This window comes from Melanostigma gelatinosum (genome assembly GCF_949748355.1).
Source record: "Melanostigma gelatinosum genome assembly, chromosome: 4".
NCBI classification, from domain to species: Eukaryota; Metazoa; Chordata; class Actinopteri; order Perciformes; family Zoarcidae; genus Melanostigma; species Melanostigma gelatinosum.
The window spans coordinates 20,418,089-20,439,405 of record NC_136637.1 but is presented as its reverse complement, the minus strand read 5'-3'; the positions used below and the strand labels follow the sequence as shown (position 1 = coordinate 20,439,405).

Here is a 21,317-nt window from a genome sequence, read left to right as displayed (position 1 = left end):
GGACAGGGGGCCAAAGCGCTACTCTAATCAGCACCAGGGGTCACTGGACAGCGGCGGCGGGATCATCATCATCATCATCCTCTGCCCGGGGCCAGTATAGCTCCAGTATAGATAATACAAATCAAGATATTTACACCAAAACAGGTTTGTACATCAGTGATATTTGATGATTCGATGATGAGTCTGACCTCCTGTAATATATAAGTTTGAATCTAAAAGTAACTTCATCTGTCAGAGAAATGATTAACGGTGCACTATGTGCTTCAGAAATGTAATGTCATGTATTAGTTGCTTTCAGTCCTTGTAGCTTTGTCCTTTGATAAAAACTAAAAGGCAGTAAAGGTTTCTGGTCATCATTATGGTGAAAAGTCTCACTGTACAAAGACAGAAACGTTGTGTTTTCTGTGTGAGATCACACACTCTCACCTGCCATGCTGAAGTCACCTCATTAGAATTCACGCCGGTCTCAGAGGGTCAGCAGGTTTTTGTGGGTTCCACCGTTCAGTTACCACCCACAGTCTCCCCGAGCCGGACCAGACTACAAACCGGTACGTGCCCTAATTATCCCTGTCCGGGCTTCCAGTCCTAACATGAGTTAAAGTGTGGAGTTTCACGACTCTGTGATCAACTTCCATTTCAGACTCACAAAACCAAATTTAGTGAAGCCCAGCCTTCATTTATGGTCATCCGTGTTTCTGGCGTGTGCAGTTTCGTGCTGTATCAGAGTGAAAGAGATCAGTGTTTGGTATTTATGTGAAGCACTTTGTCGAAGTGAAATCTGAGCCCAGCACCTGCCTGTCAGACGCAGACAGGCGACTGTGTCGCATCAAACACTTGGAGCCTTAATTCAACTGTCAAATACTTTGTGTTGCAGATCAGAAGATACCACACAGTAGGAATATAGGTTCATTCTTGATCCTGGGAACATAAGGTGTCCTGTCTGTGTGTGAGGCAGCTGTAACATGTTTTATAACTGCAAAGACTTAAATGATGCAGACAGGTGCAAATATACACTGTGACATTTTGAAGGCTCTCTGTTGATAATGAGGAAAGAACCAAATTAGTAGTAGTGGAAGAGGTATTGAGATTTACTCCTGAAAGTCACAACATCAGCACTGAAAGTGTAAATTCAAAATCTTACGTGAGTAAAAACATGTACGTATATCAAACCCCGTACATAAAATAAAGAAAGTAAAGTTACTAATTTAGCAAAAAAGGCACATTCATTCAGACTGTTTATTATATTTATCACAGACGGAATATAACTCATCAATTAACATGTAAGCAACATTTTATGTTGTTAAGACGGAGCTACCCAACTGTTGGGTAATTTAATCTATAATAATTCATATTTTAGCTTGTTTAATTTAATGTATAAAATATTGATCTGAAAAATAACTGCAGCTGCTATGAAAAGTACAACACAATGCCTATGTCTGCGGCTGAAGTATGAAGTTTCATAAAATGCAGATACTGTAGTAAAGTTCAACTTACTGTATTTTAGTTCCTGTTAAGAATGCAGGCGATTCAACAAGCTGCAAGTTTTACACAGAAGTTTTCAAACAGAATGAATCATGAAGCGCTGATTGTTTATTAAGACTTGTGGAGGATCTATTCGATGGATTCGAGATTCAAAGCTTGTCTTTTTGGGCACTTTATCACTGTGATCATGATGAAGAGGCACACAGGTGTTGTAGGCCGGATTCAAACTCGGGACATGATTACGTGGTTTGCATCTTAAACCACTGGTGCATCAGGACGCCCCCCACAGATTATTTCCTAATTCATATTCAGGGCCTCTAATGCCTCTGATACAAACCTGTGGTGTTGGGCTGTTGATCTGAATTGACCTGATCATTCAGTTAAAGTGTTCAGCAGTTGTTGAGGACGACTGAGAAGAACCATGACAGCTCACACTTAACCGTTAACCTCTGAAATTACCTTTAAATATGCACGCTGTGTTTGATGTGCTCTGCTGTTGTTATCGGCCCATTATTAAATCTCATGCTATTACTGATTTTTACACTTTATTAAGTTTGTGTTTTTATGTGCTTGTAGTCTCTCTGTATAACATTTTGACGAACACTTGCTGTTTTTAAATGTTACACTTGTTAGTTGTTAATTAATAAATGGCGGGTAGATATCCAATGAAATGAAGCTCAATTGGTTGTAGCAAATATTTGAATGACCTTTTATATTAGCTGTTTGTTATGAAAGCTGTTCCTCCTGATTCTATTTGGTCAAATAAAATCAACACTGAAGGACTTCTAAAAGCAATTCAGAAAATAAAAAAACATTCTCAATGAACCGGAGCACAAACGTATTCATCTGGATGCAGATTGTTGTTGTTGTTTTGTGCCGAAGCCCATTTAAGCCCTCTTACGCATGCTCTTCCTGCCAACGTCAGCTCTGCAGGATGGCGTCTTCCTTTCAGAGATGTTTGGACTTTTCCATTCGCCGCAGACAAACTGTAGCAGTCGGAGCAAACAGGCCACTTTCACATCGAGCGCTGAACAAAGAATAGGGCCCCTGGAGGAGAAGACTGTGAGTCTGAGACATGGGGAGGCCTTTTTTTTCTCTCTGCCCTAGCTGGCACCGGAATAGACTTGTAGGCAGGAAAAGAGAATCTGGGGGGAAAACTAATGATGAAAAAGTCGACTCTATCCCTGTGCCTTCATTAAATACATGGAAAGAACGAGAGAGGCACATCTGGATTCAATCTGCGTCCCTTTGATGGCATCAAGTGTTCTTTTCCCAGATCAGGGGGCTGCAAGCTACGGGATGTCTATGGCAGCTTGGAGCCCAGAGTCGACTCCTGGCATCTGAACACATGACCCCCCCCCCCCCCCCCACCCGCATCACCACCACCCAGCTCCCTCCATTCCTTCATCCCTTCACCCCCACCACCTCTCCAACCCGACTAACCTACAGTTCACTGAGAGACTTTTACGCAGGTTTATCTGACGGCTGGAGTTACTGCTTACTTTGCAGATCCAGAGAAAAGGTTAATATATATGACGTACAAGCGCGAAACGTTTCTAACCGGAATCCGAGGAGTTTGGAAGTTTTTTAATGATGTGACCAAGTTATGGCTTGTTATATTGGTGAGCACTTCAACCAAACAGTGACTTTTCCCTCTCAGATTTGTTCCTTTTGAAGCATTTGTAAGGGCCCGATGAGGTAAAAGTACCCACAATTCGACATTACCTTGAGGGTGACCCATTAAAATGTTCTTGGGTCTCCTTGCCGAGTCCCGGCCTCCGGGTTGAGCAACTCTCTCTGTCTCCTTTTCTTCCTTCTTCAACTGATCTGAGAGCATGAACATTCCTGCTCAGTTCAAATTAGAAGAGACGGGCTGATATAGACATTTTGGGGGAATGCCATCAACTCAGAGCTCAGTTGATGGAGTGAACGGTCCAGACTCTCCTCCGGCTCTGATTGGCTGAGCTGAGCCTCTGTAAACCACCTGAGAATTGTCCACCTGTGAGCAGTCAAGTGGCTGATTAACCTGCAAGTCTGCAGCTGCTGCTTGATGATTTAGAGCTGCTTGTGGCTGTTTGAGTCCAGCACACAAATGACAAGGCAATGAGACAAACCTCAGAGCAGCAGTTTCATATGAATAACCAAATACCAGCAGAGACATTTCAGTTATGTTTCAGTCCAACGAATGTAAGTCCGATATTCATTCTCCTTTTACCTCTAGTTTGGTTGAGATTAACACAAAAAAGGGAAGAAATAGTGCGGGTCACATGACTCTCATAAAGGTATTCTTGTTATACATAAAGAAAAGAAATCAAGCAGGGACTTTCATATCAATGCTTTGTGTTGTGATAGACCCTCTGCTATCTTGGAAAGAGCACATTGAGTCTGTCTGCAAACAAAACAAATCAAAGGATCTATTTTCTACATCGCCTTAGGTTTTTGGGGGCGAGTTGAGAGATTCTTCTTTTGTTCTTTACTTTTGTGACTATCAGTACTCACAATACCAGTATGGTGTTGTAATACTTCATGGTATTAAAGTGTCTGTCCACCACTTTGGAGTCAAAACTGCTCCACCAAATGAAAATCTGCGCAAAGGTCAACCCCTTGAGAAAGTCTGTGAACCAGCTTTTACCACAATAACACATCAAGGCTGGCCAACTCCTAAAGGAGGTCCTAAACAGTGAATACATGTTTTTGCCATCAAATTAAACATACAAGGTTCCACAACTTGATTGGTGATTGTAATAGTATGTTAAATGCATGTATCCTAGTTTCTTGTCTTGCTTCTTTTCTGTCTTTGTTGATGTTACAAATGGAGCTGCAGGGATGACAAAAGTATTATCATCATCATCATCATCATCATCAAATACCCAAGTAAATTACCTCAAAATTTAACTTAAAGCTACTACGTGGAACTTTAATTTCTTGTTGATTTTGGCGGTCCCTGTGGACAAAAGCGGTAGTGTTTCCAAGCACCAGTGTCCCTTCAGAAAACCTCTCATTTTACTCCAGCAGGGTCTGACCTGCTGCAGTAAAGTGAGGTTCTGGTTCTGCTTTCCCGTGTCTCCCTTCCCTCCAGCGGGTCCAACAATACGGCCTGGGCCTCCAGGTGTCGGTGTAGCAGGGCAAAACTCTGCCTCTTGCCAGAGGAGGAGCTCTACGCCGCCGGTGATCAGACTGCAGGTCGAAGGCTGCGGCAAAGCCAGATTTAGAAGGCCCCGCTGAAGGAGTTTTAGTTTACCTGCATGATTTCATCAGATTTTGCGTGGAATCAGACCCGGTGGCATCGATGACAAGCAACAACAATAACTATATAGAAATAGACAATCTTCTCGCTGATGGTCTTGTTTACTGACATGTAGGTCATATAGAGGAATCAGTATTATCTGAGACCGTTCCATAACCAGTTAAAGTTCCTCACAGTAACTTTAACTAGGCTACTGTACTTGAGTAAATGTACTTAGTTACTTTCCACCACTGGTGCTGGGCAGGTAATGCACATTGGATTCATCAGGCCTTGTTTGATGGAAACAACCAAAACTAGGAGCTAAAAGAGGCTAAAAAGCTCCATAGAGTTGGTGACAAATCTCTGGGGGTTTGTTACGCATGCATGTCACTTTTCACCTCATATGCGGCGTTGGCGTTCGTCATGCAATGAATTGAATTTATCAAAAATGTAAATTAGTTCAGCTTTAATTGTCATCTTTTACTGTTGCACATTTGGGGGCCCCTGGTGGTGGTGAAATTTGACAACACAAATATGAACTTTTCTCAAATAAAGAGAGAGAAATAATGTTCCTGCTTGTAAAGGAAAGACGGATAAACTGGCTTTCATATCCGCGTCACTCCCAAATCCTATTCTTAAAGGGCATGCACAATGGATGGAGAATGGACCTGACAGTGTCAACTTTATATCGTTATGGATGATGATAGGCTGTTGGATTGTAATTTCAAGGGGGAGAAAACATACAAACCAGAACGCACGCAGATATGTAGCATGTCAGAGTGATAAATAACTTGTCCATGTGAGAAACAATCGTTTAATTTAATGACATCACCACAAAAAAAACTTTTTTTATCCAATAATGCCAAATTCGCCAAATTCAGCCCCCTTAAAAGAGGCCTAACGACGCCCCTGCCTGCTGCTCTGACAGTCCAGCCTCATGAGGATGGATCTGTGGATAGGCTGACAGGAACGAGGCGATAGTACGGTCGGAGAGGGTTTATCAACACACAGACAGTGATAATGCCAGTGTCTCCCTGCAGACTGCTGGCTCCCTGGATCCCCCCACCCGATCACACTCATTAGGCGGTGAGGTTTACCAGCCAGGGGAACAAAAACAGGCCAAACCAGGGTGTTGATGGTGCTGGTGGTGATGTTTCTGCCTGTAAGGGGGGTGAGGAGGAGGAGGAGGGAGGGGGCAGCTCTTGGTGAGGGCCTGTGAAACGTCAGACACAACATAAAGGCATTGCCACGTAATTACGGGGCTCTCTTTCATTAGAGAGAGAGAGAGAGAGAGAGAGAGAGAGAGAGAGAGAGAGAGAGAGAGAGAGAGAGAGAGAGAGAGAGAGAGAGAGAGAGAGAGAGAGAGAGAGAGAGAGAGAGAGAGAGAGAGAGAGAGAGAGACTACGGGGTCTATAGCCTGCAGGAGCGGCAGTAACGTCCTGCCTCCCCGCGCCTAGCTGCCGCTGAGCAAGTTTTTGCGCACACACGGAGCTTCGCGCATCTGGTCGTCATCATCATCATCATCATCAGCAGCAGCAGCTCTTCCTGCTCAGATGTGACTCAGCCAGAGTGGGAAGAGAGCTCCTTCTCCTCAGAGGACTTCTGCGAAACGCGTCTTTGAGACTTTTCCCTCTCAGGCAGCAGGACAGGCTGATATTTTTCCTCGTTTGCCGTTGACGCGCGCCGCTGGATGGATTGTCTGTGAGGGTTTGATCGGTCGGGATAAAAAACAGGCGAGGAGTTTGTTCGAGCCCTGCGCGGCTGATCTGGATGTGAACAGATCCGCGTTCCGCCTCGGCAGAACCGAGTATCTCTCGGGCTGGTTTCTGGAGCTCGTGCGCTCTGCACGAACGGATCTTTTCGGCTGCTTGTTGACTCCTCTCTTTCATCAGCGCTCCGTTTTTTAAATTATTTTAACACTGTTCCCCCACTTCCGTCATGACTTCTAGCTATGCACATGTAATGGACAGGCAAGCCTCGCTATCGAACCGCCTGGAGAGTCCGATCACGTCGAACCTGGACAACCTGCAAGCCAAAAAGAACTTCTCGGTCAGCCACCTGTTGGATCTGGAAGAGGCCGGGGAAATGGTCGGCACCCAGGCGGACGAGAGCGTCGGGGAGGCGGGGAGGAGTATGCTGGAGTCCCCGGGGCTGACGAGCGGCAGCGACACGACCCAGCAGGAGAGTAAGTGAAAAGCAGCCCGGTCGAGAGCCTCACAGGCTGGGACTGAGCAGAGGAGATCAAAACCAACTTTTAAATCTTGTGACCGAAATGTTACATTTCCTTCCCGGGTGTGTATTATTGTAGCCTCGGTGTGAAAAACCTCGAGTTATCAGGCTCGACACCCGGAAAAAAACCCACCGCAGATCTCACACAAATGCAGTTCTAATGAGCAGCTGAAAATAAAGTCATTTGTTTTCATTACGATCTGGCGTGTGTCCGCGTGCAGAGCGCATGAATGGAGCTCTGCAGAATGCTGCGCGCACGGAAGGAATCCTTTAGTGAGTGTTGGCAATGCATCATCCCTGACGGCCTCCCCCTCAAACCGGCCATTAATTCACCATTAACACTTTGATGTCAGTGAGGTATGGTGATGTTGGTGGACATGGTCAGTGAAGGAACCTTGCGAGTCAAACTCGGGGGTAAAGCATCTCTCCCTTTATGACCTAAACGAGGCCACGTTTCTTGATCGAGCACGTTTTGATCTTTTTTACTGAAGATAAATAAAATCAAGTAAAAATGCATACATTTTGAAAATATTTACAGTGAGTCACGTGACGATAGCGTCACATGTATGCTAGTTTAATTCTAAATATATGTGTTCATTTATCACTCAACAATGATGTGCCATTTTTTCCCTCAACCAACACATTCCTCCGCGCGTGCGTAAAACATGTGGCCAATCTGTCCCGTGTTTGGTGAGCTAAGAGGCGGGTAGCGCTCGCTGAGCTCCCGCTCAAGCCCCAACCTGACAATCGGAGTTATTATTTCCAACTTTTTGTGTTAAATGCGCCGTTGCGTGCGTGGAAGTTGACAAAAACAGGGATACACCCACAAAAACCCGCAACTGGCCCTCTCCGGCGCACCTCTGAGAGAGTAAATAAACGCTCCCTCCTGCCTCCTCCTCTTCCTCTGCTCAAAGGGCCGTTTGCTGCGGCTGACAGGAACGTTATGGGCTTTAATGAGTGTTATTGTTAGTTTTTTAAAAGGCTAAAAATCGTGTGAGAAATATGCGGGAGGAAGTGGCCGGGTCACGTCGTTAATTCCCGGTTATTTTCGGCCTGTCAAACACCCTAAATCATTTGTCATAATTACCGCGCGTGTCCTCGCGCCAACAATTAAGGAATCAAATAACAGCATCTCATCGGACCTCTATGCCGTTGAGAGGTGATTTTAGAATGAATCAGTGGTTCAGGAAACATTTTAAGATTTACACTAGATTCAGATAGAAAGAATGACATGTGTAGGAGTCTAATTCAAATACATTTTCTTCCGATTTATTGACGCAACAGTATGACTTTTGGTATTTTTAATCAATTTCCCAAATTGCGAGTAGCCAAATAGACCATGATCACACATCCAAAATAAAACATTTCAAAGTACAATTGCAAAAAATAAATGCATGTTTGTTTTATTATTTTAGGAATCAATAACCTCTCCTCTCGCCAATAAGCTTTGGCAGGAGGACGAATCGACTTCCACTGATGGCTGCTAATGAGATCGGTCTACTGACACGTGTTGGTCACAATGGCAGCTGCAGGATGACGATGATCATAATGATGACGGGATTAGCTTTGGTTTTCTAGTTTAAATGGCACCTTGATTGAAAGCTTTCCGAGGCCAAACCGCCGCGACTATTGAAAATAAACACAGAGATCCCTGTTTGGGGTATTCCGACTTTATCTTTCATATGTTTCATCATTTGAAGCTGCCAGAAAACCATTCGAACTTGTTAAAAAATATACATTTTTATTGATATATTTTCTATTCAATTTTGTTCGTCCCCGCCGAATTTTCACTGTGCTAAATGAAAAGTAAAGTAAAAAATATTGCATTCATACAGAAAAGATAGATTCGTTATTTTTTTTATTTTGTCATGCGATTCAATTAACCATTTGTAAACGCGATTAACGATTTAAATGCTCTACAGTTGCTTTGGAAATAGTCATTTCCGTAGATGAAATATTGAACGGCCAAGTCACAATCATCTTTAACCGACTTTCTCTCGTTTTAATATTTTTTTTTTTTATGATCTCACTCTTCTGTCTGACATACCTCATCTTGTTGTCGCACTTTTCTCCGCTTGCAGCGTCACCACACGGACTAATGAAGTGCGTCATGATTTTCATTTGAACCTCGAGCCTGTAAAACCAAAGTGTGCCGCCTCAGAGCTGCTGCACTGATGGATAACAAGTCCGAGTCACAGGAGGGATCTCTGACCTCAGCTGGTCGAGCTGTTTCCTCATAAACCACAACTATATATTCACAACTGCGGGAATTACATTTATTAAACAATACCTCAAAGATATCATATTAGCACAATACAGTTTCTGGTACATTATTTTCTATTTAAAAAGGACATTTTTGTTATTTTTTAGAAATTCTTTTCATATGGCAGATTTCATTGCCGGTACATATTTTTGGAAAATATGGAAATAATATTATACCAATAACAATGGTGATAACAATAATAATAATAATAAAATGCCAAAAATGCAATGTTAAAAACTCTCACTTATCTGACATCTGGAGTTTTACTTTGTCAAGACATAATGAATTCATCAATTATTTAGTCTTTTAATGTTTTTAATCTATAGATGTTTAACTGCGGGGTCAGGACCCCCACAGAGGGCAGGCCAGATAAAGTGTGAAAGGTCACGGAAGGATTAACAGGATTAGGAAGAAGAAGAAAAAAAAACAGCTTCACAAAATTCAGTTTATTTTTCTGTTTGTATTCTTAATCTTAAAGTCTGAATTGTATACATATCATTTTTTTTAATGAGCAAAACAGCACAAAAACAAAAAGACATCCCTCTCAACACCATATCCACAAAGTAATATAAATGAGGAGAACTTCGTCACAAAAATAAGGAATATCAGAAAAACAGACAAACTTCTCACTAAGAGTCAATCAGTTTAACTTCCCAGTTAAACTGCTCACAGAGCGATGAGTGGGTGCCGTTTCATTTTAAAAACCGTTGAAAGGCCGAAGGGATTGTGCAGCAGCTTTTTAAAACGTCTCCACAGCAACAGCGGCTGCACCTGATAAAACCTGCAACGCATCAATCCTTTCTCAGTCTCAAGAAATGAAAATGAGCATTTTTTACATGTTAAAAGTAGACCACATTTTACCATCAACGATATCAAAACAGTATTTTTAGTAAATTGCTCTGCTGTTAATTTGCATCTTTAAGATTCACATCAGCTGTAAAAGGTGAATACATTCTGGATCTGGATCCTCAGAGGGATCAACATGAGAGCTCACAGGATGATCAAATACAATTCATCAAAGAGCAAGAACAGTTTTTTCTTTCTCTCAAAATTATTTTCTCAAATTTTTGCTCTTTTTTCTGGTGAAATACTGAATGCGTAAACCACGCGGGCCGTAAAGATCCTTTAATCCTTTCAACAACCAAACTGTATTTAAACCCAGACTATTCTTTGGGGTCACAAGGAGTGATTTCTTCATTGTCTCTTCTGTCATTTAAAACCAGCAGATGTAAGAGTTTACATCTAGTGTGTCCTGATGGGCTGAGACTGCAGGGGGGAAGCTTTTCTCTCATTAGACAACAAAGCAAACAAGCTCAGTGTTGACACACTGCAGCATCTGTGTGTGTGTGTGTGTGTGTGTGTGTGTGTGTGTGTGTGTGTGTGTGTGTGTGTGTGTGTGTGTGTGTGGAAGAAGTAAAAGCAGTCTTTTACAAGTTCTGCATCAGGATTTAGCTCTGAACGTGTACTCACAGCTTCCCCAGTTCGAGTCCAGCCGAGGACGATTGGTGCAAGTCAAAATGTACACTGAAGTAAAACGGTAAACAAGGAATCAGACGATTCTCTCGAAGAATTGCATTCATACGCGACTATTTAGCATCAGCTAAAAGTTAACGATGCAGATTTCATTTGTCCAATCAGCAAATTGACAAAATATTCACACTGATCATCTGCATGTTATTAACTTTTCCTTACAGAATCCTGTTTTCATGAATCCGATTTTTTTCCAGCCAAACCGCTAATAAAAGTCACATTTATCAAAAAATTATCAGAAAACTGATCTTCATCATGATCATCGTGATAAATCAGAAAACTACTGATGTGAGGCAGATTTAGACGTTTGTCCTCCACTTCATATAATCCAAAGAAATAACCGCTTTGTCAAACTCTTAGATAAGAAAAAAGTAAATATTCAGACGACAATAATAAATGATTGTTTAGATTGTTGGCATTTAAAACCGGCAGCATTTAAATTCTATTTTCTGTCTTGCATGAATTCTAAAAGTTTTTATCCCTGACTAAAAGGCTTTTTTATTCATGACGAATGTTAAATCTGAATCTGCAAAGTAAGTCATTGCTCTAGCTGTCAAATAAACATAATGCAGAGAAAAATAGATTTCCCCCGTTGAAGTCTCTCAACATCAAAATACTCAAAATGAGGTTCATGAAGTCCTTAACTGTATCGCATTAGAGAACATGAGTACATGTACAGAGTAACTTCCCACCTCTCTCTCTCTCTCTCTCTGTGTGTGTGTGTGTGTGTGTGTGTAGCTACAGATTGTTTAGTGAGTGTGTAATTAGGCAGGAACATGGACGATCACGGTCTCGTTTTTTCTTTCTTCGATGTGAAAGTGTTGTTTTGTGGTCTTGGTGTGCAGCCACAAGGCACCAGCACTGATTCCAGCCTACAGGAGCGTGCAGACCCAACATGTTCACGTGCAGCTGGAAGGTGCTCGGGCTCCAGAAGGGTTTCTGGAGTTATGCTGTTTGTTTGCCTGGACGTGTGTCTGTTTGTTGGTTAGTCAGGCTGTTGGATCGAGGATCAAGTCTGCTGTTTTCGGTGCAGATCCAGGATTTGTTTTATAGGATCTTTTAAATAATCACGTCACCTAATGTTAGTGTTATCTCTCCATGTTTTTAGATGGTCTCTGACATTTCTGCCTCCACACCAATACAGTGGAGTTTAGTTGGTGCTGCTCACATCATAGTCTGCATGGATAACAGTGAACACCGTCCCTCACTGTTGAATTATTGTAATGAGCTCCACACACATATATCTTTTTATCTATTTATTTATTTGGGTCAACACATCGAGGTAGGATCATTTTATTTTATTTTCTCTGTCATTTTGTGCATTTCATTTTTTTTAAAGACAATGTTTTGAGAGCGTTGTAGTTTACGTGACACCAGTCTCAGACGCCACACAGTTTCACATGTTGATTCTGAGGATTGTGCAGTCTTGGCAGAGGTACGCTCTCTTTAGTTAGCTGCTATCTTTAGTTATCAGATTATCAGTCAACAGTATTCAGAATTCAGATCTTTCCCGTAAGTGGAAACAGTTACAATGTAAACACGTCCTGGTAAACAAAAGTTCTGTGTTGAACAGTAAAAGTATTACCTGTACTCGCAGTACTCGGTAGCAGCTGTAGGTCGGGTGTAGGTTGGATCGTATTAATCGAAGGGTGAAGTTCTTGATCTGAACCCTAAAGCTGCTCCCAATGCTATGCTATGCTTATTTTTGAAGAACTGCCATCAATACATCAAGAGTTATTGATATACTAATGCGTAAGCAGTATTTTAATGCTAATTTACAGTTACCTATTTAATAAAAAGCACGTTGATACTTTTCACATCTGCAGATTTTTGAATATTAATATGCAGCAGTTGTGGCATGAATGCAGGGAGCTGTATTTATTATTCAAATGTCACGTGGTTCAACACGAGGCTTTCAGGTTTTTTGGGGTTATTTCTGCATCTCCTCTGGCAAAGTGTCCGTAGCTACAAACTACAAGCACCAATGGGAGCGCTGTGTTCCCATCGAGTGTTATTGAGGTTACATCGCCTCCTTCTTCTCCCTGCAGATGAACAGATGAACACGGAGGAGAAGAAGAAGAGGAAGCAGCGCAGGAACAGGACCACCTTCAACAGCAGCCAGCTCCAGGCTCTGGAGAGAGTGTTTGAGAGGACGCACTACCCCGACGCCTTCGTCAGAGAGGACCTGGCCCGCCGGGTCAACCTCACCGAGGCCAGAGTCCAGGTACGCAATGTTAATCTCATGTGACCTCCAGAGTCATTCAGAGGCTTCTATTTTTGACACATCCTCCTCCCTTACAAAATAAAAGCCTGAATCCTTGAAGTTTGAAGGCTTTCCTTCAGCAGCAGTAATTCATCAGATGGGTTTAACCTTTGATCAAAGCAGAAGAAGAGCCATAAAACTCACCAGATTTCAAAGTAGTCACGTAGAAGAAGGAGGCCTGTAGTCATTTTCCCCTTTCAACCACTTTCACAGGAGGCACACACAAATACACACACTTATAGACGCAGTTAATAATCCTACTTACAGGCTAGCAGTTATCAGGGTCCATTAACATGTTTAGTCCTTCCATTATGAGGTTTTAGAGGAACTGATAAGAACTCGCCAGCACCTCACAAACAGCCTCTATCATACTCACGCGATCTCTTGAATAATCGCTGAGCCTTTGAGCAGCTTGCAGACTCCCCAGAGGGACCGGCTGTGATCAGGAAAGTGGATGTACTGATTGTCTAATTTCCTCAGCGGTTTACAGATCAGCCATACAATGTGCAACACATGAGGGCTGTAGCAGAACAGGAGCTAAATATGATGCAGCATTTTGGCCAAATGAGTGAGATCACTCTTCCCAATGTCGTCAATTGAACAGCCCCAGAACATGGATTCAATATTTCCACAGCCGTCGAGAAAAGTGAATGCTATACTTTCTGTCTTTACATGCAGTGATGTTTCCATCATAATGTAACTGATCACACTTCCAGAAGTCCAACAAAAGAATTAGAAATGCTGCATCAGTGTCTCTTTACATTACATTGATGCATGAAGGCAACTGAAAACAACCTTTAGTTCCACAGAAAGAGAAGTGAGACTGAGATAAGGCTGTTGTAACATATTTAACCACAAAATAAAGAAATAAATAGCGTGAAAGAATGAAATGAATGTGGGAGTGTGTTGTTGCTACTCTACCGGCCAACAAAGTGCTCACGTGACAAAACCGCTGAACGTGAATTCACCATTTTGAGAAAAAACTGTAAACATTACAACATCTAAATCTAAATGCATTGATCTTTTTTTTTTCTAAAAACACGATGCGTCCCCCATCGGAAATGATGCTCTTGGTTGTCCTGGTTTAGCTTTGAAATGAAAGTACATTTGTTCTACTCATAAGCAGGTCAAGATAAGCACAAGCAGCTATAAGATAAATGCACACTTGCCTTAATCACTGCGCATTAATATGTAACTGTTGTTTGTATCATTGTTTGTTTTTGTGTCTTTGAATTGCCTGTTTTTCCGAAACGCACCAGTGAGTACTTGTTCAGTGAGCAGTGAGAGAGAGGGAAAGAAGAAATGGCGATGTCGGAGGGAGAGAAGCGGCACATCTGTGGATAATGTGTAGCAGAGAGCGATGCAGAAATGCTTTGATAGAAGAGACTTTGGGCTCATTCCTGAGGCTGTGCGTCAGCAGACTGGAGAGCCCCTGCGAGTGCCCACGGCATCTAACAATGGATTTGATTTCACAGCGAGGAACAACACTAGCAAACCCCCGAGTCACATCATCGTGTGTTTGGTAAAGGGAAGGGGGTATGCTCATAAGAAGAGGAGGGGGAGGGGAGGCTGATAAGGGGTGGATGGTGAATTGGAGATGAAGGATGTGTGTTGAAGCGAGTGGGGATGTGAGAATATCAAGTGTGTAACTCAGAAAAGAGTTTCAGGCCAGAGAATTATCCAGGGGAAAAACACTTCTGTTTTTTTAAATTTTGGATTTTAGATTTTCATGGCCTCTGTTCCTTTATTTGATTTCACTTCATGGTGCAGCGAAACGTCTTACGTTCAGGCCAGAATACAACCAAGAACCTTACGTTGTTGAACCCACTGATGGAGATATGAGGTGTGGTAGAGAGCTAAATGGTGGAGCTTTGAGTTGAGATCATAGTGTCACACAATGTAAGAGCAACATTTTGAACTTCACTTCAGTTTCTCCAGGATCACATTGTTTTACCCTTTAAAGTGTCTGATTCTAGGCACGTTGTTTCTGATTCCCCTGCATGTACGGTAATGCAAATAGTCATGTTTTGGTTTGGTTCCTGTTATTGTTTCTATGGCTGCACCATTACACAACATAGGAACGTTCTAGATGTCTTGTGTGTCATTTTCAGATCCAATCCACCCAGGTTCAACCTAATTATTTGGCATCTTTGAAACTTTGAATGCTTCTGCAAAGAGTTTGTAATGAGAGCATCTTCATCCGGTTGTCTTCTTTGATTCCAGGTTTGGTTTCAGAACAGGAGAGCTAAATTCCGCAGGAACGAGCGCGCCATGCTGGCCAGCAAAAACGCCTCGCTCCTCAAATCGTACTCGGGAGACGTGACGGCGGTGGAGCAGCCAATCGTACCGCGCCCTGCACCACGCCCAAACGACTACCTGTCCTGGGGCAACGCTGCCCCCTACAGGTAGAGTCCACTCTGCTCTCTCACCTGACACCACCCCTTTAACCTCACATTCAAGCCACAACAACACACCCTGTTTACACTCTGCGCTGCTTCTGCACTGACTGTTAACACCGCTGATCTGCAGCACAGAGCGGAAGAAGAACTCAAACTACTTGAGTAGAACCGCAGTGAAGAGAGTCGTGCCCTCAAGAAGTCAAAATGAAAAGGTTTCAACAGTAAAAAGCTTCATGCTTCACCTTGAATTAATCATAAAACCCTTAATTAGTCATTTGTTTGTAATGTTTTCAAAATGAGTAAATGGTGGAAGACGTTTAGAGTTTAGTTTCGCTGTTCGAGTGAAAATCTCATATGTCCAGTTTTGCGATTTTTGTGCTTTTACTTTGGTTAAAGACGGACGGAAGGGAAGAAGGTTAAAGAAAAGGAAACGGGAACAAAAAATAAAGAAACTACACATCGAAGGAAACAAGGAAAGAAGGGACTGACTAGGAAGGAGGAATGAAAGAAAGAACAGAAAGGAGAAAAGGAGAATGGAAAGTGTGAAGAGCAGCAGAAACGTAGGAAAGAAAGATTTATGAAATCATGTAAATCATGTAAAATCTCCAAAATAGTCATGTCAAGTACACTGCACAAACTGCACTTCAGTACTAACTTGTCCTCTGCTCTCTGCTGCAGAACATCAATCACACAAGTGTCTCCAGATGAAAAAGCACAGCTGATACCACAATAACCACATGTTAACACCACCGTCACACACACACACACACACACACACACACACGCACACACACACACTGCTGTCTGTTATTGTTTCATTTCCTCCTCCTCTTCTACCTGCACATGCTTCTCATAGTTCCTCTGACCATCCTCGTCTCCTCTGATCCGCCTCGACTCAAACTGAAGAGCTGCAGGTCAGCAGACCCTTTAATGTTTGTTGTTTTGTTCAGTCGACCTTCAGTCATACACGGGATGAAAACAAGTTAAAGGTTGAGTCTGGTTATATACAGTCATCAAATCTGATGTTCAGACTCAAGCGGTTTTAGTCCGTCTCTCGATACCGTCTGGCTGTGACTCTCAGCTCCGAGCCCACTGGTTCCCACTAAAGATGTAAATCTTTAAAAACAGTAGTTTTCAAATTTTTTTAGAGGCTGTGTCAACTTCAAACACCTTTATCATACCAGAGCACTCATGAGCGAATATTCCAAGAAAAACAAATGAAAAGTGCCGGCAGTGAATATTTTGTTAATATGTTGATGTAAAAATCAGCATTACATTCACATCACAATGTATTCAGTAAATGCAAATGAACTGTAGCTGGTTCCCTGTAACCATTTTACTTAAAGGGACAGCTCACCCCAACATCACAAACTACATATTCTTCCTCTTACCTGTAGCTCTATTTGTCAATCTAATATTCATAGTTCCTGCATTAACTGCTCACAACAAGCTCTATGGATCATCTTGAGTAACCATGTCATGATTTATTGGAAGAGACATTTCTGCTGAGTTTTTTTTTCAAATGTAGTTTTTGGCTCTTTGAGCGCCACAAGCCGAGTGCCAGATAGTCCCATTGTACTGGAGAGATCTACGGCACATATCTCCAAAAGTAGGGAACTCACAGCAAAACAAACTCGATGATTAAATAGCACGAAAGGGAAGTGGGACAAAAAATATTTTTTTTAGATATTGCAGTATGTTGTGGTTGCTTTTACAACAACAAAACTCTCAACTGCTATATTCAATTTTTCACAAACTGCTGCGCTGACATGCAAAACACTAAATCACATCTTCGGTCCTGTGTTTAAATTAGAATGTACTGGTTTATGCTTTCCAGCATCAGTAGTATTACAGCATTGGCTTACAATTTAAATGATTATTTCAACTTTTAAGTAATCAAAATATCTAATGTCTTCAATAAAAAACAGACATATTTACTGTAAAGTACATTATATTATTTTTTATATAATATATAATTTAAAGTATTATAGTATTTAATGTATAAGATGCAGGCTTCTGTATAAGTTGAAAGTTCCTGTTATGTCAGCAAAGTCTGTCCTGATGAGGATTGTTTAAAATCATTATTTTATCATGAAATGCAAAAATGACCTATATTGATATTTTTTTTCGTGCTCTATGAGATGTTACACCCAAATATTAGGAACAAACTATTTCAGCATATTCTCGTTTTTACATTCGACTCTGCTGTGAAAATTGAGCCAACGTAATCCTAAAATCCTGCAACACTTCAGTAAAAGATTGGGAGTCCGGTACTCTTTTCCCTCTCCGTCTCTTCACTCTGCTGTGGCCTTTTGCCTCGTTCCTTCCTGCAGCCATTTTCCTACACTGAATATATCACAGTCCTGTCTTGCACATATCTAACTCCAAACTAATTGTGTGGAATAAAAACACCCTTTTCCTCGCCCTCAGTCCCGTCGCTCCCCTCTGTCAGCATGAGCAGGGCGGGACCAGATCCTGTGACCCTCCTGACGAGGTGATAATGTGAAAACAAACCGTATTAAATCCACTGTTGACCCCTGTGACCCTTCTCTGCTACACTACACCAGATAATGAACGCTACGCCGAGAGACAGAGCTCTACTGGGCAACATTTTGTGTGACTCTGGTTACATTGGTCACGATTTACAGTAATCCTCCGTTATGAAACTCTGTGTAAAATGTCAAACCCTGCGGCCGCGGCTCAAAACTCACTGAGAGCTTTTTGGCCGGACGCAGAGCAGCGGGAGAAATCTTTTGAGGAGCAGGAATAATGCTCCGTGGAACATGCTAATGTGGTGCTAACACTTCACTGTGTATTATCCTAAAGCTGGTATCCGATGCCGGAGGGGGGGCCAGTGCGAGTGCCACAGAAAATGCTGCCCTCAGAGAACAAGTACGCTTTCACTTTACTACATTCAGTTCTTTTTCAAGAAAACTTGCTGTATTCTACTTTAAAGAAGAATACTGCCGTTTCACATACATTTACTGTTTAGAAAAGAATGTATAAGTTGATTTCTGGATGTATTTTTTTTTATTTGAATTTGCCTTTTGAATGTTTTTGTGTTAATTTGACACTTTTACTTAAAAACTGTGGGGTGGGGGGGGGGGGGGGGGGTTAAATGGTCATTACAGTGTTTTTGCACATTTCAACCCATTTTCAAAAATACTTTAAAAAATGTCCTTTCCTCGCAGCAATCTCTTTCTACACAGTTACATCAGCAGAGACCGCTTCTTTAAACACTCTCTAGATAGAGAATCATCAGTGAGCATCATGTCTGCTTTTACTTTTGTTAAAGTCATGTAATCGTTGTGTGGTAATGTAGCGCAGACGTTTTAATTCCCGCTCACAGCTGAATAATCACATAAACCGCACAGTATAGAATGATTTAAACACAGTTCATCGAAGTGTGTTAAAGCAACGAGAAAAAAAACAAAGCACAACTTAAAGTTTATTATTTTTGCATTAAATTCTCACAAAAAGAAGAATATTTTTACAATTTTGGCTGTTTGTGCAGATAATTGTTAGCCAGCATCCTGCAAATAATTTTAGTATTTTATGATGTGTGTGCCTCATGATGATTAGAAAAAGACAAACTAACTCAGTGGAAGTCATGAGACAGTTTTGAGGCAGAAAGGGAAAAGGTCCTTAAACATGGAGTCCGATGTATAGGAACAGACAGGACGACATCGCATCAATAACACAAAAGTAGACAAGATCATCACCAAAATAAAGCATATTTTTAGCATTTTAAACTGAAAACAAAACCTGGACACATTTTTGATATTTTGGTTAAAAAAGTCCATAAATCCTGAGAAAAATGAAAAAAAAGCCAGAAAGAGGGATCTTTCCTAAGTCCCAAGGAGGTGAAGAAACACCCTTCACTAACACAAAAAAGGAAAAGGATAAGCAAAAAAGGAAATAGGCACAAATTAGACAAGCAAACAAGAATTCCTAATTCCTTATCGTAAAAACAAATTCATCTTCAAACTGTAAATTTTCCAAAGCTTTCCGCCACATCTCGGGAGCTTCATCAAACTCCATCCGTTGATGATGAAGGCCATGAGATGTGGCAGAGAGCTCTGGAATATGTCCAATTCGAGGACTTGGTGCTAATTGTCAGTATTCTGCCATTTGTTTGACTTCATTAATCAATCAACATCAGGCGTCAATACTTAAACTGTGAGCCAGAGACAGAGTGGGACACTTTACCACATCAGATGAGTGATTTGATGAACATTGTCTCAGTGATGGAGAGACTTAATGAGGAACTGTGATTCAAAAGCAGAACAGATTGAGAAACCGGAATAGAAACTTTGACACCATTCGCCATGAAGAAAATATTGCCGGACAAAGTCAAACCATGTTCACAAAAGTGTTTAAAAAAAACCCAGAACCTGAACTATAATCTGTATGATTTATCCCTCTTTAAATGTAGTGTGGGAGGAAAAAAAAGTGTTAATATTGACATTTGGGGAAACAAGATGAAGCCGATATCTTCTTCTAAATTGTTTGCCTGAAATTTAAAAGGCTGAATATTTAAATTCCAAATCAAATCAGTTACTTTATGAAGTTTTACACAAAAAGGCTGCACACTTAAAACTGAGCTGATCAACAAACCTTACTCCGAGAAATGTGATGGTTCAGTAAAAATGTGCAAGAACACTGCTTCAGCTCCTTTTGGTGCTTTTTTTGGGTTGTGGGTGCTTTTTAACGTCACATTTTCTCTAAATCTCTTCTCGTGATCAGTGATACCTGTTTTTGTTCCTTTTCATATTTCCACAGCTGCGGCTCATGCTGAGCTTTAGCTCGCTGTCAGCCACAGGTGATGTAACCTTTCCTCCCCCCCCCCCCCCCTCCTCTTGTCTCTCAGCACCATGGCCAACTACCCGCCCACCTGCTCCAACACCAACACGTCCCAGGGCATGAACATGGCCAACAGCATCGCCAACCTGCGGCTCAAAGCCAAGGAGTACAGCTTGAACCAGGTGCCCACGGTGAACTGAGAGGAGGAGCGGACGGGGACTGGCGCAGGAGGGGAGGGGAACCCCCCTACCGCTGGACCCCCGCGGACGGACACCGTCTCTGGGTTGAGCATCATCTTACATACCCTGGATCATGAAGCCTCCCGTCCTTTATTGGAGCAGCCTCGGTGGCGATACTACACCTACATGCAAATTGTTGGACACCGAGTGATGGCAGGATTTCCCCTTAACCGCCTTTTTAAAATCCTCCCGAGCATCACCGAACTCTCGTTTGTACACAAAGACACCTAGACTGGATGCTATAGTCGCATATCTGCATAGATTTACATTTGTGATGTGGAGGGCGAGTTTTTTCAACAATCAGAGAACTTGTTCTCAACGGAGACCCATGTACGGACTACGTGGAATTCCCTTCGTGCCTTCGGCTGTGGTGTTGGATAAAATGACACCAAATTTGGGATCAACACTCTTTGAAAAGCAACAAGGACTTCCTCTGACATTTACGCAATTCTTTTAAAAAGAGAGAGTTTTCTTTTTCCACATTTCTTTCCATGTTATACCACTGACGAGCAAACATTTTCAGCGCATTTTGATTTTCATGTAATAGTCCAATATAAAGGAGAGGCTAATGTATTTCTGAATCCAAAACCATCTCTTAACTTCCTATGATATCCTTTATTTGTAACAGAATAAAAAAAACTTGTATATTAATAAAAAATGCATTTCAAGCAATGCAATGCCACAGTGTCCAGTTCAACAGATCTCACAAAAGAGGGAAAAATAGAAATTTTCCACTTTTTCAAAAACATTTTGGATTTCTCTGAGTGAAAAATCTCAATGCAGACTGACTTAAATGATGTAAGAAATAAGCATAATGGTAGTTGAGACCATTAGGAAAGCAATATGATCCAGGACCTGGTGCATGCCCCATAAAAGGGAGATT

At 41.8% G+C, this 21,317-nt stretch overlaps 1 protein-coding gene across 3 annotated transcripts; it reads left to right on the top strand.

Annotated features, from left to right (window-relative positions):
- Positions 1-6,047: 6,047 nt before the first annotated feature.
- prrx1b (paired related homeobox 1b) lies at positions 6,048-21,106 on the top strand. Of its 3 annotated transcripts, XM_079267668.1 has the most exons (5): positions 6,062-6,893; positions 12,779-12,954; positions 15,217-15,398; positions 18,219-18,284; positions 20,263-21,106. In XM_079267668.1, exons 1-5 carry the CDS (start codon positions 6,647-6,649, stop codon positions 20,393-20,395), a joined length of 804 nt encoding a protein of 267 aa, XP_079123794.1. In that variant the 5' UTR covers positions 6,062-6,646; the 3' UTR covers positions 20,396-21,106. The 3 variants fall into 3 exon arrangements, with proteins under 3 accessions (XP_079123796.1, XP_079123795.1, XP_079123794.1); XM_079267670.1 differs by lacking the exons at positions 18,219-18,284; positions 20,263-21,106 and adding an exon at positions 17,823-18,197 and having other exon boundaries at positions 6,048-6,893; XM_079267669.1 differs by lacking the exon at positions 18,219-18,284 and having other exon boundaries at positions 6,052-6,893.
- The last annotated feature ends 211 nt before the right edge of the window (positions 21,107-21,317 follow it).

What these genes read in the sequence shown, in the direction of transcription:
- prrx1b (XM_079267668.1), top strand. Translation starts at nt 6,647, where the DNA reads ATGACTTCTAGCTATGCACATGTAATGGACAGGCAAGCCTCGCTATCG. An exon ending in CGACACGACCCAGCAGGAGA is followed by an intron (nt 6,894 to 12,778) that starts GTAAGTGAAAAG and finishes TTCTCCCTGCAG; the next exon opens with ATGAACAGATGAACACGGAG. An exon ending in TCACCGAGGCCAGAGTCCAG is followed by an intron (nt 12,955 to 15,216) that starts GTACGCAATGTT and finishes CTTTGATTCCAG; the next exon opens with GTTTGGTTTCAGAACAGGAG.